General features: G+C 43.8%; 1 protein-coding gene across 1 annotated transcript in view; it reads right to left on the reverse strand.

The window, feature by feature from the left end:
• The window catches only part of MCF2 (MCF.2 cell line derived transforming sequence), a 95,907-nt gene that overhangs the window by 36,815 nt on the left and 43,879 nt on the right, over positions 1-15,213 (reverse strand). Inside the window, exons 8-13 of the mRNA XM_067548082.1 lie at positions 11,392-11,516; positions 10,726-10,840; positions 9,122-9,241; positions 7,759-7,950; positions 4,822-5,013; positions 4,554-4,725 (exon numbers count right to left, since the gene is read on the reverse strand). Coding sequence (XP_067404183.1) covers positions 4,554-4,725; positions 4,822-5,013; positions 7,759-7,950; positions 9,122-9,241; positions 10,726-10,840; positions 11,392-11,516 — 916 coding nt within the window. The remainder of the gene's footprint in view (positions 1-4,553; positions 4,726-4,821; positions 5,014-7,758; positions 7,951-9,121; positions 9,242-10,725; positions 10,841-11,391; positions 11,517-15,213) is intronic.

A 15,213-nucleotide genomic window follows, 5' to 3' on the forward strand; every position in this document is an offset into this window, starting at 1 on the left:
TGTAATACTCACAATAGTTAAAAATCAAAGATTAAGTCAGCTTAGGCAAAAAATAAAGCAACATTAATTAAATATTTTTTCAATAGGGAAAAAATATAGAGCTGCACAGGGTAGTACAAAAATGTTTGTATAGGAGACTACAATTGTACTGGAGAATTGTACAGGAGAGTACAAAAAGAGTACAAAAAGGAGCCGCATCTTGGGTGTTTCAAGTTTTGAATAGTATTTATACAAAAGAACCGCCTTTTTGTGAAGCAATGAGCAAAAGATGTAGGGGGAAAAACTGATGCAGAGGGATGGAAACAGATATGAAGAGATGGTGTCTCAAAATCACATTATTACAGATGACTATTTCAGCGATGCCTTACATACCAATTAGACTGACAAAGAGTGCTACCACGAAAGGAAAGGGTGACTGCTGGAGAGAAGGTGGGGAATACCTATTTGAAACATCAATAAGGTTAACAAAAGAGCCATTATTAACTGTGGTTTACCGAAAGACCCGTCTCATGGTACAGAGTAAAAGATCAGTGATGATACTTAAAAACAAATTATACTGATTAAAGACAGATGTTCTGTTGCAAGTCATTGGAAGAAGAAATTCCCTCCAATGGTAAGCTTGTGTTTCAATTTCTAAATGGAGCAATGAAGGTGCAGGAAAAGTATTTAAAATATTGGTTCCTTTTTACCAAATTTGCAAGGGGGAGGGGAATCATTCTCCAGCAATCGAGCCCGCATATTTACACCTCATGTTTTTAAAAAATGAAAAGGTAGAAATTACTGTAACACATTCAGCAAAATTCCTGCTTTTTGAATGGGAAACTCCATCTCTCTAAGTGTTACTTGGACTGACACACACAAGGAAGACAGTAGCTTGCACAGTTACAGATGACCAGAACGTTAGGAGTCAGAGAGAAGGCCTCCAGTGACTCCTGTTAATCAGAAGCACACCATCTCCTTTCCATTCTCCTGGGCTGTGGTTTAGCCACTGTAATTCCACCCACAAATGCCACTGGCAAGCCAGAGTGAACATCCTAAAAAGTACTCCCCTCTCTTTTAGAAGTCTGGCTCTGCAGTAAAGAGCAAACATAAAAATGGCTTTGTGGCGCTACAGACTTATTTGTCTCTCGGTGGTTTCCATATCACAGATGCTCATTTTACAAGTTAAGGTTTTTTCTTTCCTAGCTGTCAGAATTGCAAACTCAGCCAGCCCTCTGAGAATCAAGTTGGACCTTTTACTGCTTCAGAAAAAGTCCTATAGGACAAATGATACCCCAAGACACATACAGCACCTTTGCATCTCCGCTGTCTTCAGATCACGCCCTTCGTAACACCGGTGCTAGCCTATTGGATAGCTGTAACTGATTGGAATGACCTAAACAATTCTGTTGATGATGCACAAGAGGGAAAAGAACCCAGTTGACTCCCTCTTAGTTGTGTTGGTTCAGCAGGACTATCAGGAGAGAATCATTGTCAAATGGATTTCTGTCATTAAGTTTAGCAGATACAACTGAATAGACGCAGGGAACAAATCAGCTGAGTGTGTCTAGGCGTCACTGATAGATTAGCAATTTTCAGAACTGAACTACAGCTGTTTGAAAGCCACAAATGAAAAACATCATTGCAATCTGATGATGAAATTCCATCCTTGAGCCTCCTCCTCTGGACCAAAATACAGTAAGTTGGAAATGCTGTCCTTATCTTTACCTAACCTTGTTCTTGTTTCAGACACACCTTTGCGGGCTACAGTTTGAAATCTTCATTCCTAAACTGCACTTGTGAAATATGCATTCCTTAGCTGTGCCTACAAAGCACACATCTGCACATGCACAACATATATTTGCATGTCCGCAAGGTTCTTGTGGGTATAACTATTTACACAGGCAAAGACACTTTTGTACACATTTTACAGGAACATCAGATGCACATACGTGAGTGTCTCCTCTATAGCACTGTGCAACTTCAATTGTCATTGACAGCAGTGGGAGACTTCACTGCAACTGGAGGGTGCTCAAGACCTCAGGATCATCCTATATTCTGTGTCTGCAACTCAGGCGACAAAGTTTTAAAATACAGCTATTAAAGTTACTTTATTACAGAGCCATCATTTTACTGCACTTTACTCCATTTCAGTATACTTTACTGCATTATTTTATAGTTTATATTTCCCTGGGTTTTTTTCAAAAGTAGTTTTAAAAATAGATCTGCTCCCCAACAGAGAGGCTTCAAAACCAGGGCAAAGATGAAAGGAGGAAGTCCCTACGCTCTTGAAAAAAGAAAAGAGGACAAAAAAGTGTGCTTCCCGTTAGCTGTGTTTCGATCTGTGCCATAGTGTCTGCAGAACTCAAAGCTCACTCAGACCATCCCAGGATGGATCTTTGACACAAGACATTACAACAGTTCAGATAAAGCCATTTTGATGTCTCGTTCAAATGAGACCTTTTAAAAAGGATCTCAGGCAGGATGTCTCCAAAAGAAGTGCCTTTTGTCTTTTCACCCTTTGCTGGCTGTGCTCATTTCCAGATGCTTCTTCATATCTTTCAGGGTTAAGATTAACGGAGGCACCTGTACATCACTATTGATCTTGGGCCTTTACAATGTACAATGTTTCAGAGAAAAGCATCAAATAAATCCAGGCAGACACCCACTGCGTTGCTGTGACAAGCAGGGTCCAGACACCCCCAGGAAAGAACAGGGAAGACACCCCCAGGAAAGAACCCCAAAGAATAAGCAGTTGAATCAACTGATTGTAGACAACGTTACTGTGCTCTGAAAATCGGTTGAGTGAGATCTTTCATGAAAGCTTGTAAAGTTCTGAACTTGATGAGCATTCTGAGACACGTATACAGATTGTGGATATGTATTTGTGTGTTCATGTATAAGTGAATGTGTGTCATTTACATACTTGTGCTCCTAATTTGTGAGGCAACTTTCCGCTCCACCTCACAGCAGAGAGTAGTCAGGCAGGGAGGGGCTGCCTCCCAACCAGACGAGACTAGCTCCCAGCACCTGGAACTGCATAACTGAGGAAAAGACAAATGAGGGGCCATTACGGTGAGCGGGGAAAGGCTGTAAAAACTTGAAACTGAAAAGTAAACCCCTGTCCTAGAAAACTAAGAAGGATGAGTTTTTCCCCACTTTGAATATCTATAGTGACTGAAGGGGGGAAAAAAATCCGTGAAAATCCTTTTTAAAGGGGAAGGGGTTTGAAGTGAAATCTGTCCAGAAACTGAGGGACAACATATAAGCCGGAAGCGGTCTGTGAACCCCTACAATTAGGGGGTACGCTGAGAAACTGTTCAAAGGCAAAGGTAACGTGTTAAAAAAGGGATTTTTATCTCATTTGAAAGGGTACATCCTAAGATGCATCTTTATGTTTATTTTCTGTGTAACTTGTATATGTTCCCTTCCCTCGCCAATTCGTCTTTGAATCTGTGATTTTTCTATTACATAAACCGTTTGTTCTATTTTTACCCCAACTAGGTCTCTGGGGCGCAAACTGTGTGAAGTCTATGAGCCAAAGCAAGCTGGGGATTCTGGTTTCACGCCTTCAGGGGGTGACAAACCAGAGAGGAAAAGTCTGTGTGTCTGGTAGTTAGGAACTCAGGATTGATCGATGTGGGGAGACTGGAGACCAAAAGGGCCAACGGGGTCATCCCGCCAGGAGTAACTAGGCTGGTGGAAGCCAGGGTGAGACCTTTACGTTTGTGGGACAGCTACTGGCATCAGGGTCACAGCAGCGCAGCATTCAAATACCCCAGGTTACAGAGCAAGTGGCGACAGAACTCCTTGCTGGTGTGGGTGATCCCCAAAACGTCATAAGCGCTAACGTCACACTTTTTGCCCTATTCTTTAAGGCAAAGTTCTCTCTCTATCGTTTTGCTGTTTCTAAAATGCAGACAATGAAACATTAAGAAATAGCCACAACGCTTGGATTTTAAAAATCATCCCAATGTCGTTGATGAGTAATGCTTGAGAGGCAGTGTGTGTAGTGAACAGGGACCGGTCAGGGGACCGGTGGCACTTCTCAACCCTGACATTCATGTGACCTTGGGCAAGTCACTTCACCTCTCTCCCCCCCTCGGTTTCCTCTCCCATCTTTTGCCTGCCTTGTTTATTTACTTTCTGAACTCTCCAGAACAGGGACCATTTTGTAATATGTGCATGTTCATAGCCCAGCTCAATGGGGTCCCGATCTCCTCTGAGACACTACCTAATTTACCTAAATACCACAATACATTATCATAATGTCGATCACAAATGATTAATTGCCTTATATATTCAAAGCACTGAACATTACCTTGCATGACTTGTTTATTCTTCCTAATTCTTCCAAAAACACATTACTTACACGTTAATGGGAGACTCGACCCCAAAACTTAAGAGGGAATAAATAATCTCATAAACATTTAACACTAATAAAGTAATTTTATATCAGCCAGTAAATTCTAGTGTATTTCTCAAAACTACCCTTCAACTTATTCTTTCATAGCTCAAAGCAAAATCAACAAAGCTGAACATTTGAAGATGCCACAAACTAAAAATACTTTTACCATGTTTGGGAGAGAATAATGGAGATTTCGATCTTGGTGCATTCTCTGGTCGAGGGGCTACTAACTGAACGGGCCGCACTTGTTTATCCACAAGCTTTCTGAAGCACGTTTGCCGATTCTCAAAAATATTTCGAATGTTTTCAAGCTTGATCTGGACTGATTGTATCTGATCCTGCGAAGAGCGAATAAGAAAACAAATGAGTAATTATTTGGCACTTTGTCCCTATAAAAGAGACAATGAAAAGACTGGCAATATGGCAACTCTTACCTTTATTTCAGGTGTTAAAATTGATTCAAAGTCATAGTACAGGACCTGGGGATCAGAGTTTAAGTACGGCAAAGAACTTTCAATAAATTTGTCTATATCCTGAAGAGCCTTCTGAACTCCTTCTTTAGACTGGCCTTTATCCATTGGCTGATTAGCTAGAAGATAAGCCCCTTCATCACAGCACTGGAGGGCCTGATAAAAGTGGAATACAAATGAGGAGTAAACAGATCAGTGAGCTGAAACATCTAGTTAACCAAAGTATAAATAACCCATTAATTTAACTTTCCCTTAATCTTCTTTTGAATTTGGAGTAAAACAAAAAGCTAATTGGCTTTATTAGAAATCTAATCAACTCCTTTGCATTCTGATAACAGGAAGTAGGGCCTTAAATTTCTGTAGACTCCTAACATTGCCAGCCAAATTCTTCTCTCCGCTACACTGCTGCAAAGTCACTGGTATTGCACTGACATAAAAGTAGAATTTGGTACCTAATGCTTCCCGTATTATCTAACTGCTCTAAAAATAAACATGGAAAAATGCATCAAGATCAGCCATTAATGCAAATAGTGACTAATTAACACAGGTTAGGAGTGGATGAACAGAGCTTCTGAAATAAAGCTGGGCTCAGTGTAGAGTTTGAGTTGTGCTGAATAACTAAAATCATTAATACCAACAGTTTATTTTATACTCATAACATTATATAAATAACCTCTGAAAGGTCTAAGCATGCCACTCAATTACCATAATTACACCGTGGAACTCATTGCCACAAGGTGATATTGTGGTGACCAAGAACAGAATAGGGTTTTTTAAAGGACCAGACTTGTATATAGTCAATGAGCTCATCCAGAATTACTTTAATAAGCACTTAGAAAACAAGGACAAAATCCAACCTTTAACTGAGGGGTTAGCTAGAATCTTTCATTTTGGGCAAGTCTATGGCTGCCCACTCCGTGCCCCTTTCTCTGAAGAATCGGGTACTGGCGGCTATCTGTGACAAGATACTGGACTAGATGTGCCACTGATCTGATCCGGCTATTCCTATGTTCCTATGTAATACTGTGCCCAGCCAGATTAGTGCTATGTGGAGGTGGAGTGGGCGGAGAAAACCCATGTTCCCTCAGTGAAAAACGTGGCAGTTATTGAGACAGAATGGATGGTCGCAGTTTTGCTATTGTTTACTTTGCTATAAGTTTACTTCAGTCATGGTCCTTCAAGCCTAATTGCCATGATTATTACCCCTGACTGAAACCTCAATGCTAATTAAGATATCAACGAGCATTGCAGCTATAGGACTCCATTTGCATGCAAGCAAACTGAAGTTTTAATTTACCCATCAACCTGTCATCTTATTTTGTAATCAATTATGCTGCGTCTCCTCCAATTACTGAGAGAGAGAGCTGGAGTTTATCGTCAGGTGTTCTCTCTATTGCAGTGACTCTGCAAGCCTCAAAGAGGAAAGCTAACATGTTAGATCACATCACTCATGCAAGCATGAGAAATAACAAGACTATTATGTCACATGAACATTGCTTTTGTGGTGCTGGCCACTTGAACTAACTCAATTTTATTGCCACAGAAGTCCAGCAAGAATTAATGGGGTGACTTTTGGCACCATTCGTATTTCTCAGGGACCCTAGAGAGCTATTTTGGGCAATTACGCAGCATCCCATTGTGTAAGGTTATGTTGAAAAGTTTGCTCTGTAACTATAAAAAGGTTTGCCAAGACTGTAAACTCCCACAGTTGGGGGAGAAGCATTATCAAGTGTGAAATACATGTTCATCTCAAGAGGTGTTATCTCCTGCCCACCAGGAAGGGCTATTCAATCCAAATGGGCCACTGTGGAACAAAGACTTTGTTGTTTGCTTCCCCCACAGCCCTGAAGAGGGTACGTGCCCAAGCCCTTGTCCCATCACTACTTGAATGCTGGCGGAAGGGAAAGAAAATGTCTGTTAAGGAGAACTTATTATTCCTTTGCTGCTTGAACTCTGAGGGGCAAGGATTTCTAAGCATAAACAAGTGGTCCCCAACTATTTAGCTTGGGTTAGCCCTAATGGATATACAGCGTCTGCTTACTACAGAAGTTGCTATTACCTGAGTAACTCATTTGTGTGTGTATGCTTACGTGCTCTAACCTTGTAAATAACTCTCATTTCTTTTTCTTAGTTAATAAATTCCTACTTGGTTTACTATAGGATTAGCTACAAGCATTGTCTTTGGTGTGAGATCTAAGTGCAAATTGGCCTGGGGTAAGTGATTCGTCCTTTGGGACTAGGAGGAAGCTGAATTTCTTGTGATTTTGGTGTAAAGGGACCATCTCTCACAAAGTCAAGCGTGCCTGGGTGGCAAGATAGATGGGAGTGCCCAAGAGGACTGTCTGGGACTCCATGTGAAGGCAGCATGATGCCTGAGAAGCTCACAGTTGTTACTTGCAATCTAAGTATAGAACTCACAATCAGGTTGGGGTTTGTGCCCTGCTTCTCCACAGTCTGCCCTGAGGTTGGTATTCTCGCTCATGAGCCACTCCAGAAAGTGTGACAGAGATCATCAGAAACAATACTAAGAACCACATGTGGAGATCACATGGGGAATGATTAGCGGGGGGGTACCACAGAGGAACACACAAGGCAGATGCACGTACAACCAAACCCACCTGAACGTAAGACAGGGCATGAACCTGGCACCTTCAACGCTAAAACCATACGCCGCATATCTCCCCGAGTAAGCAGTGGTAGCAAACACGTTAGCTCCTTACGTGGCTCAACCACTAGAGCAGGACTAAGAGGAACACTGTCCTAGTGTGAGTGATATAAGCGGAATAATGTCACCACCAAATGGGACTTTCGAGCAGGATACTTCCAGCCAGGATGTTTGATCTGCAGGAGATCCACGCAGAGAGGTTCCCGCTTCTGGAGCATCACATTACTGAATGTTACCTGCTGCAGACGGGTGTGCAGATCTAAGGTCATCCGGAGTCGTACGTCCTTTCTCTTGATCTCCTCAGACAAGACATCGGAATGGTGTCGCAGCTCATTGCACTGCTGGCAGATTAAGCTGAGCGCATAATGGTGATTGGCTGCCAGCTGGTGCCCATGTAAGATCACCACCTGCGCTTTCCCTATCAGGTCCTTTCGGAAAGACAAGGCAACGGAGGGGATTACACACTTGTTCTGATTGTGCCGTCAAGATGAAACATGGAAACATTCATCAACAACAACATGTACCTAATGTTTTTTATCTGATTTCACCTACCAAATACATACTGCTTGAAACGGGCAAAAGAGGTTCAGGATGAAGCATCCACCTCTGAAAATAGGGCACCCACAAACTGGGATGGGCAGCTTTTAATGTGTTTTTGCCATTTGAAAGGAAAAGCAATAATTGCCACCCACAACATGGCTGGCCTATGATGCGTGGCCAGAGCTGCCTAGGATATTATTATACCATCATTTCCAGAAACATTGCCTGCAAAAGTAATTAACAGCCGGCTTTGGCTCATTTTCCTGACAATAATGCGGAGGAAGAATTAACCAGCTTGTTTGTAGTCAAGCTTCACACCTACACCAATGCAACTGTTCTGCCTTCTGCCTGGGAAACCTTCCCCACCCTGTCTGCCGTGCCTCATTTTATTCCTTCAAGCTTCCTCTTAAACATATCCTTCTTTCAAATGGCCCCTAATCCCTAGGCCTTTCCACATAGTTGTATTAACCATGGCTGGGATCTGCAAAGGAACCTAAGGGAGTTAAGCACCCAATTATCTTACACGCCTTTGAAAATTCCAGTCTACAAATATGTATGTCACCCATGCACGCCTATCACACATACTATATATCACTGTACAAAAAGCATGGTAAGATTGCCAGCAAACTTTACTCCTAGCCCTCTCCTTTTCGTCACATCTCCTACTTTACATCTATATGTTGCCCACTTAGATTGTCAGCGCTTCAGGGCGGGGAGTGGCCTTGCCCCTTCACTTGTCGGCGAGCACCTCGTGAACATGGGTTACCAAATAATTGCATTCATTAAATAACTCTTCCCCCAGATCTGCAGCCCCCTGCTCTTCTTTATATACAGACTTTGATTTTGCCTAGAATAACCAAATTCATTGCCACAGGGTTTTAAATGCGCTCTGAATAAAGTTCCACAGAGGTGAAAGACTAGTGAAATCAACACACTCTTGTAGCCAGCTACTGAGGAGTTACAAGAGAGTCAGGCCATGTCAGAAAGGTTGTTCTGGCACACTTAGAAAGCGCCTATAATGTTTCATTGGTCCAGCTACCATTTGAAAGATTATCTCACCTGAGCCATTCCATCTAAATTACCCAAGTCTTCGAGTCTTTGTTTTACTTCAGAGACACAATCTCCAGTATCAGGCAGTTCTGCTTGCTGACCCATTAAAAATTCAATGGCACTCTGGAGCTAAAAATAAGAAGGAGGACGAATGCAAAAGGATACGAGTTGTAGGAATAGAATTATTCTCAACCCAAAAGCTCCTCAAGTTATAGTTAAGGTTGCTAAGCGAGACATCGCAAACTGCAAGAAAGTTAAAGTTAAAATGCATCCCAAAGCCAGGAAATCATCAGTTACGGCTATCTAAGGTCAGGTCTACACCTAAAACGCTGCATTGGTGCAGCTGCACCAAGTGAAGATACTCCAATGTCGATGGGAGAGCTTCTCCCATCAGTGCAGTTAATCCACCTCCCCGAGGAGCAGTAGCTATGTTGGTACAAGGAGCTCCATCGCCAACTTTGTGCTATCTACATGGAGGTTTAGGTCGATACAACTACGTCTCTCAGGGGTGCGGATTTTTCACACCCTGAGCGACAAAGTTATACCGATATAGGTCTGTATGGCCTACGTATTATACAATACCATCCCTGTTTGCCTCAAGCAGCAAAGTTTGGGGCGCTGACGATGTTCCGGTTTGGAGACAAAACTGACCAGTCTGTTATGTTCTGTGATGCAATCTTGTTTATTTACAAGGGATGTACAAAATCCTACTTCTCCGAAAGCAGAAGGAACAAAAAAACCAAAAGGAGATATTTTCTTTGCTTCCAGCCCCAATCCTCTTTTGACAGCTCTGGACCCAGAAGTTCCCTCTCTAGCTTCTTCTGGGTTCATGCACTGTTCTTGTTCAGGTTGTCTCTCGGTCCCTCCCAGGCGGTTTTCCTTCCGTTTGTCTCGTGTCTCTCTGACTGCATGCACGCATGTGGACGCACGCACAAAAAAACAGTTCCACCCATCAAAGCCCCAGCCCCTGCATTTTAAAACCTTTGGGTTCAATGCTTCAGCTTCTGCTCAGGGCACTAAAAACTTAAGCTGATCTATCTTAGGTTGACTTGAACCACTGCAGTAATTACTGGGGTGGTTCATGTCCACACTGCCCTTCTTCTGTCGGGGCTGCACGTCCTCACCAGCCGCGCTTCCACGGACTTACGAGGACAAGTGTGGGGGACTGAGAGCCTGGGCTCTCAGCTCCTCCCCCAGCTCCCTGCTGCGAGCTGGGCTGCCCCCAGGTTCTCAGCTTCCTGCTGGGAGGCCACGTGCTGCCCCAAGACTCCTGGCTTCCTGCTCCCTTCTGGGAGCCAGGTTGTTGCCTCTCGTGGAGGTGGAGTAGGGCACTTACACTGGCAGGAGCCAGGCTGGAGGGTGTACGCTGGCATAATCAGGTCGCCATAAGCTGTAGTGTAGAATAAGCCCCAGCATTTCCATGTGCCTGTGGTTTTGAGGGTTACTGCCATTGCTTTAGCCACCTGATTACAATGGCTTATCCTGAATGGAAAGCAGCAGCCATGGCTGTGCCTGACAGTACAATAGTACAGTGCCTGAAATCTCTTTTTATTATTCCAATTTGTGTGTGTGTGTGTGTGTGTGTGGGAAGAGAAGAAGCAGCGTCTCTATACCTCTTGAAAACTTTGCTCAAACTTCCACAGTTGTAAATACTGCTCCATTTTTAGCTGATGTTTCTCCCAGAATCCATCAAAAGCGGTTTCCATCTCATGCAACTGAGCAAGTAATCTGAACAAGAATGAAAAAGGACACGAGAAAAAAAGTTGGCAAATACGGGAGAACAGGTGATGGGACCAAACTGCAGAGTTCTGACCCAGAGTCCGCTCTACTTTGGGGACTTTTGGATCTGGGTTTTCAGTTCTGGGCACCTCTCTAATGATAGACGTGTATCCAAATGACTGTTTGTAGATCTCAAAATTTAAAAAGCATCATTAAAGCTGACAAGATCCATGTGAGGTAAGTATTATTATCTCTACTTTATCTTTCTAATCTATGATGTCTGAGGGACTTGTCACTGGGGATGCTACGTCCTTTCCTCCCATTTTACAATGGGAAAACAAAAGAACGGCAAGGTTAAGTCACTTGCCAAATCTTAGACAAATCATGGGTAGAGCTGGGAATAGAACCCAAGACAGAATCACTGTAGTATCTTTCCCTGTATTGACCACTGCTGCCATAGAAAGTGCATGCACAGCTTAATATACTTAAAGTCTTATTTTAAGTCTGAATAACTTGAGAGTTTCCATTTAAATATCGAACAAGTAGCAGGCTGTACTCACCGATTCACAGTTTCCCAGTCTCCAGGTCTGTCACGGTGTTGTTTCTGACTAGATTCATTGGCGTGGGGCTCTTCTAAACTACTTAACAGGACGTTTCCTTCTTTCGTTACTACTGTAATATCGCCCTGCACAAACGTAAGACGTGACTGGTTAGTCTCAAGCTGGCAATGCTGATCTGCTGGTGCAAGTCACTTCATTTCTCTGGGTCTCGGTGTAAAATGGGGATATTGGCACCTACCATGGCTACCTCAGAGGGGAGTAATGAGGCTACATCAATTATTGTTTACAACATGCTTTAACATCCTTGGATGGAACGCACTAGAGAAGCGTTAATATAATATAGTGGTTAATAAAGATTGTATAGAGAGAGAGGAGACAGACTAGATATAAACAGCTGGTGTACGGAATTAATATTGCTCCAATTAGTATGTTGCACTTCTTAGTCAAGGTCAATATCGCAGGAAGAGAAAACATCCACACACTATGTGCTGGCTGTGCAGTGAACTCGAGAAAGCAATCGCAGGGCAGCACGCACCAGCGTCTCTGTAATCAAAGGTTCAGTCAGGTTCAGCCCAACAGCAAATCTTGTCTTTCTTTACTCTCACACGGCACGCGACAGTTTGAGCAGGGTTGGTTATGTTAAAAGAGTAAAAAACTGCTGGGGTTGCTGACACCTGGGCTGAAAGACACATCTCAGAGACAACAGAAGGAGGGCTAGTCAACGCGGGGAAACTGTCCAGCAGAATCCAGAGGTATAATTAAACAGCTGTAGCTAGGGTGGTATAACTCCCCATGTGGACACACTACTCTGAAATAAAAGTGACTCTCTCGGTATTTGCAGCATTCGCCAGCCTGTTAAACTAGTGGGTCAGAGCGCACAGCAGAGCTGAGGGACTTGCACAGAACACTCTGCTGGCATCTCTTTTACCTCTGGTGTGAGCCGGCATTGCAGCAGGTTTCTCCTCCTCACCAATACGACTCCGTATTACTTCTCTTACCCATGGAGTAACGCTGCCAGCAGAGTTGAGGGGGACAGGGACCCTCCCACTGCTACAAACCCTCCTCATCCCCCAGCAGTGTAAGTGGCCCCCTCCTTCTACGATCGGCTACCAGTAAGGGACTCAGTACCTCCTGCTCCCCAATTATTCGCTACCCGGCTCTTCCCCAGACACCCAGCTTCTCCTCCCTCTCCCAGTAGACCCCTCCATATCCCCTTCCCCACACTAATACCTGTTCTTCCCAAAAAGCACCTCATCTTCCCCCTCTCCCCCAGCTTTCTTCCCCAAATGCCATCCCTGAGCCTGAATCCCCCCCCAGCCCAGTCTGACCCTGTCACCCCCCCTCCATTCCGCCCCAATCTTGTGTCCTCCAAAGACTCCCCCCCCTTACTGTATTCCTCCTTCCCTTCAGCCCCAAATCTCCTTCATGGGGGGTGGGGAGAAATGAAGGTGGACAAGGGTCAGGGCTTGTCTGTTTGCTGGCCCAGCCCCCTGCTCTGCACATGTTGCAGGGCAGGCAGGATGGAGGCAGTGGCTCCAGAAATCAGCCTCCTGTCTGCCCCACGGAGTGGCCCCCAGTGGCAGAGGCAAGGAAAGAGCGCTGAGCAATGGACTCAGACAGCTACCTTCTTCCCACCATCCTGCTGCATCCTTCTCTGCCCTTCCCTCCAGAGAGGGGCTGAACTTGGGGTGGGGGAGGCGGAAGGGAGGAGAGAACGCAGAGTTTTCTCTCCAAGTTAGAAGCCGGGAGGAGATTCCTCCCTCCCTTCCCTCTGAAAATTCGACCCATGCCTATTGGAGTAGCACCTTTGGCCTGGTCTACACCTAAAACTTAGACCATCCTAAGCTCCAGCGCTCATGCCCTGTGCCATGTCGTTAGGTCTATCTAACCCCCACTGTAGACACAGCTAGGTCGATGAAAGAAGCTGCACTGCTGTAGCGCTGGTAGTGAAGACGTACCCTAGAGAGCCCAGCCTGACATCAGGGCTTCATGGCTCTAGATGCTGCCCAACACACAGGCCAAGATATTCCCCGCCTCAAAAAGCTTCCAATATGACATTTTGAATCACTAGGCTCAGTATCTACAGGTGCACAATGTTCTGCAGCAGTACCAAGGTAGGCACTGGACCCATTTATTTCCTGCCCTTCTGGCTTTGCCCAATTACCCCACCAAAGGCATTTGGCTGGGAAAATCACAACACGCGACTTCCGCGGCTGGCCAACTCCCGGCTGTGACCGAACCCCGTCTTCACGCCTTAGCGCGGCAATGCACAGTGCCACGTTCTATTTGTATTGTTGTCGTGCCTAGGAGCTCCAGTCATGGACTAAGACCCACAGTGGTGCAAGGTGCTGTACAGACACAGTATCACAGACAATCCCTGCCCCAAGGAGTTGACAATCTAAATAGACCAGACATAACAAGGTGGGGGAAGGCGTAAAACACACAAGAAGGCGAACACTGTGATAGCAGCAAATGTCATGTTAGTTCCACAATTTTTTTCCGTTGGGGGGGAAGTGTTATGTAGGAGGGAAACAGCTAAATAGAAAGAAAGGGTAAGGAAGGAGGGTGAGGGGGCCAGGGCAGGGGAGACAATGGTAAGAGGACAGGCGTGGAGTGAAGCTCAGCCAAAGAGACCAAAGAATTAATGGGAACACTTGAAGTGTAACTGTCAGAATGCGCCAATATCAATTGACACACGATTGAAGTGATGCAGATTGAAAATCCTGGCTCTTTTTAATACTTCATAAACCAGGAAACTCAAAAAGGGAAGAGGGATTACACGGCATGCTTCAGGCAATAGGGGGCTGCTACTTTATCCTCTCATGTTTAGCTCTCCAGAGTCCTAAATTCTCCTTTTGTTTCAGACCATTTCATTCCATGGGAAGACGCTATAGCCCAATCCTCAAGAGCAACTGAACAGGTGTTCAATATGACTTTCCCCCCTTCAGTATATCAAAGGGGTTAATTTCTCGGTTAGTCTGCTTAATTAGCTTCTGTTTTTTTCTCAATACTTTTATAACCGACTTCCGTTCGGTATCACAGCAACACACTTGCTCTGATCCAACGTGTGTAATAGTTCTTGTATGTATTCAGAAATCTCCTGACCCAATCGTTCAGTTGCCATGACGGCAATATAAGAACCTTGTATCATTACTGCTGCAATCTGTGCACAATTTCTTATCTAGATTAATCTTTCATGTTCTTGAAAACACACACAAGCAGGCTACATTTTGTTCAAAAACCCAACAGAACCTTTTGATATTTTGAAGTAATGAACATTACTTTTACTCATTACTTTTAATGAGCCATTTAAAAAAAAAACCCAACACTAGTTGATTTTCTACTGAATGATTAATTTAAAGGTGAATCTCCATGTTTTAAATTCAAACGAAAAGTCATGGTAATTTTTATTCCACCCCACACAAAAAAAGCAGATATTGCTGATGTGTATATTTAGTATCATATTGGTAACTGACATTTTCTTAGTTTGACTATGGATTTATAACCAAGCAGAAACATTAAATCAAACATGAAATACAGTGCATAACTGGTGTATTACTAGAATTGATTTAAAAAATACAGCAATGTTTTACTGTGCTGTATACACATTTTACATACACACACACATATCCATACACACAGCACATTTGGATTGCCATTGTGCGTATTTCTAACTGGGAGGGCGCTACAAAGACAGTGCCATATGAATGACAAAGCATGTTATACATTAAAAAAAACCCACAACCCCAAAATCTTTGTTAGGACTAACCCACTAAACTCTAATGCAAACATAGGACCCATCCTACAAGCCTTACCCATTAG

This window comes from Emydura macquarii, unplaced genomic scaffold (genome assembly GCF_026122565.2).
Source record: "Emydura macquarii macquarii isolate MOO-44397 ecotype Brisbane River unplaced genomic scaffold, CSIRO-AGI_Emac_v2 contig_1253, whole genome shotgun sequence".
Lineage (NCBI taxonomy): Eukaryota > Metazoa > Chordata > Testudines > Chelidae > Emydura > Emydura macquarii.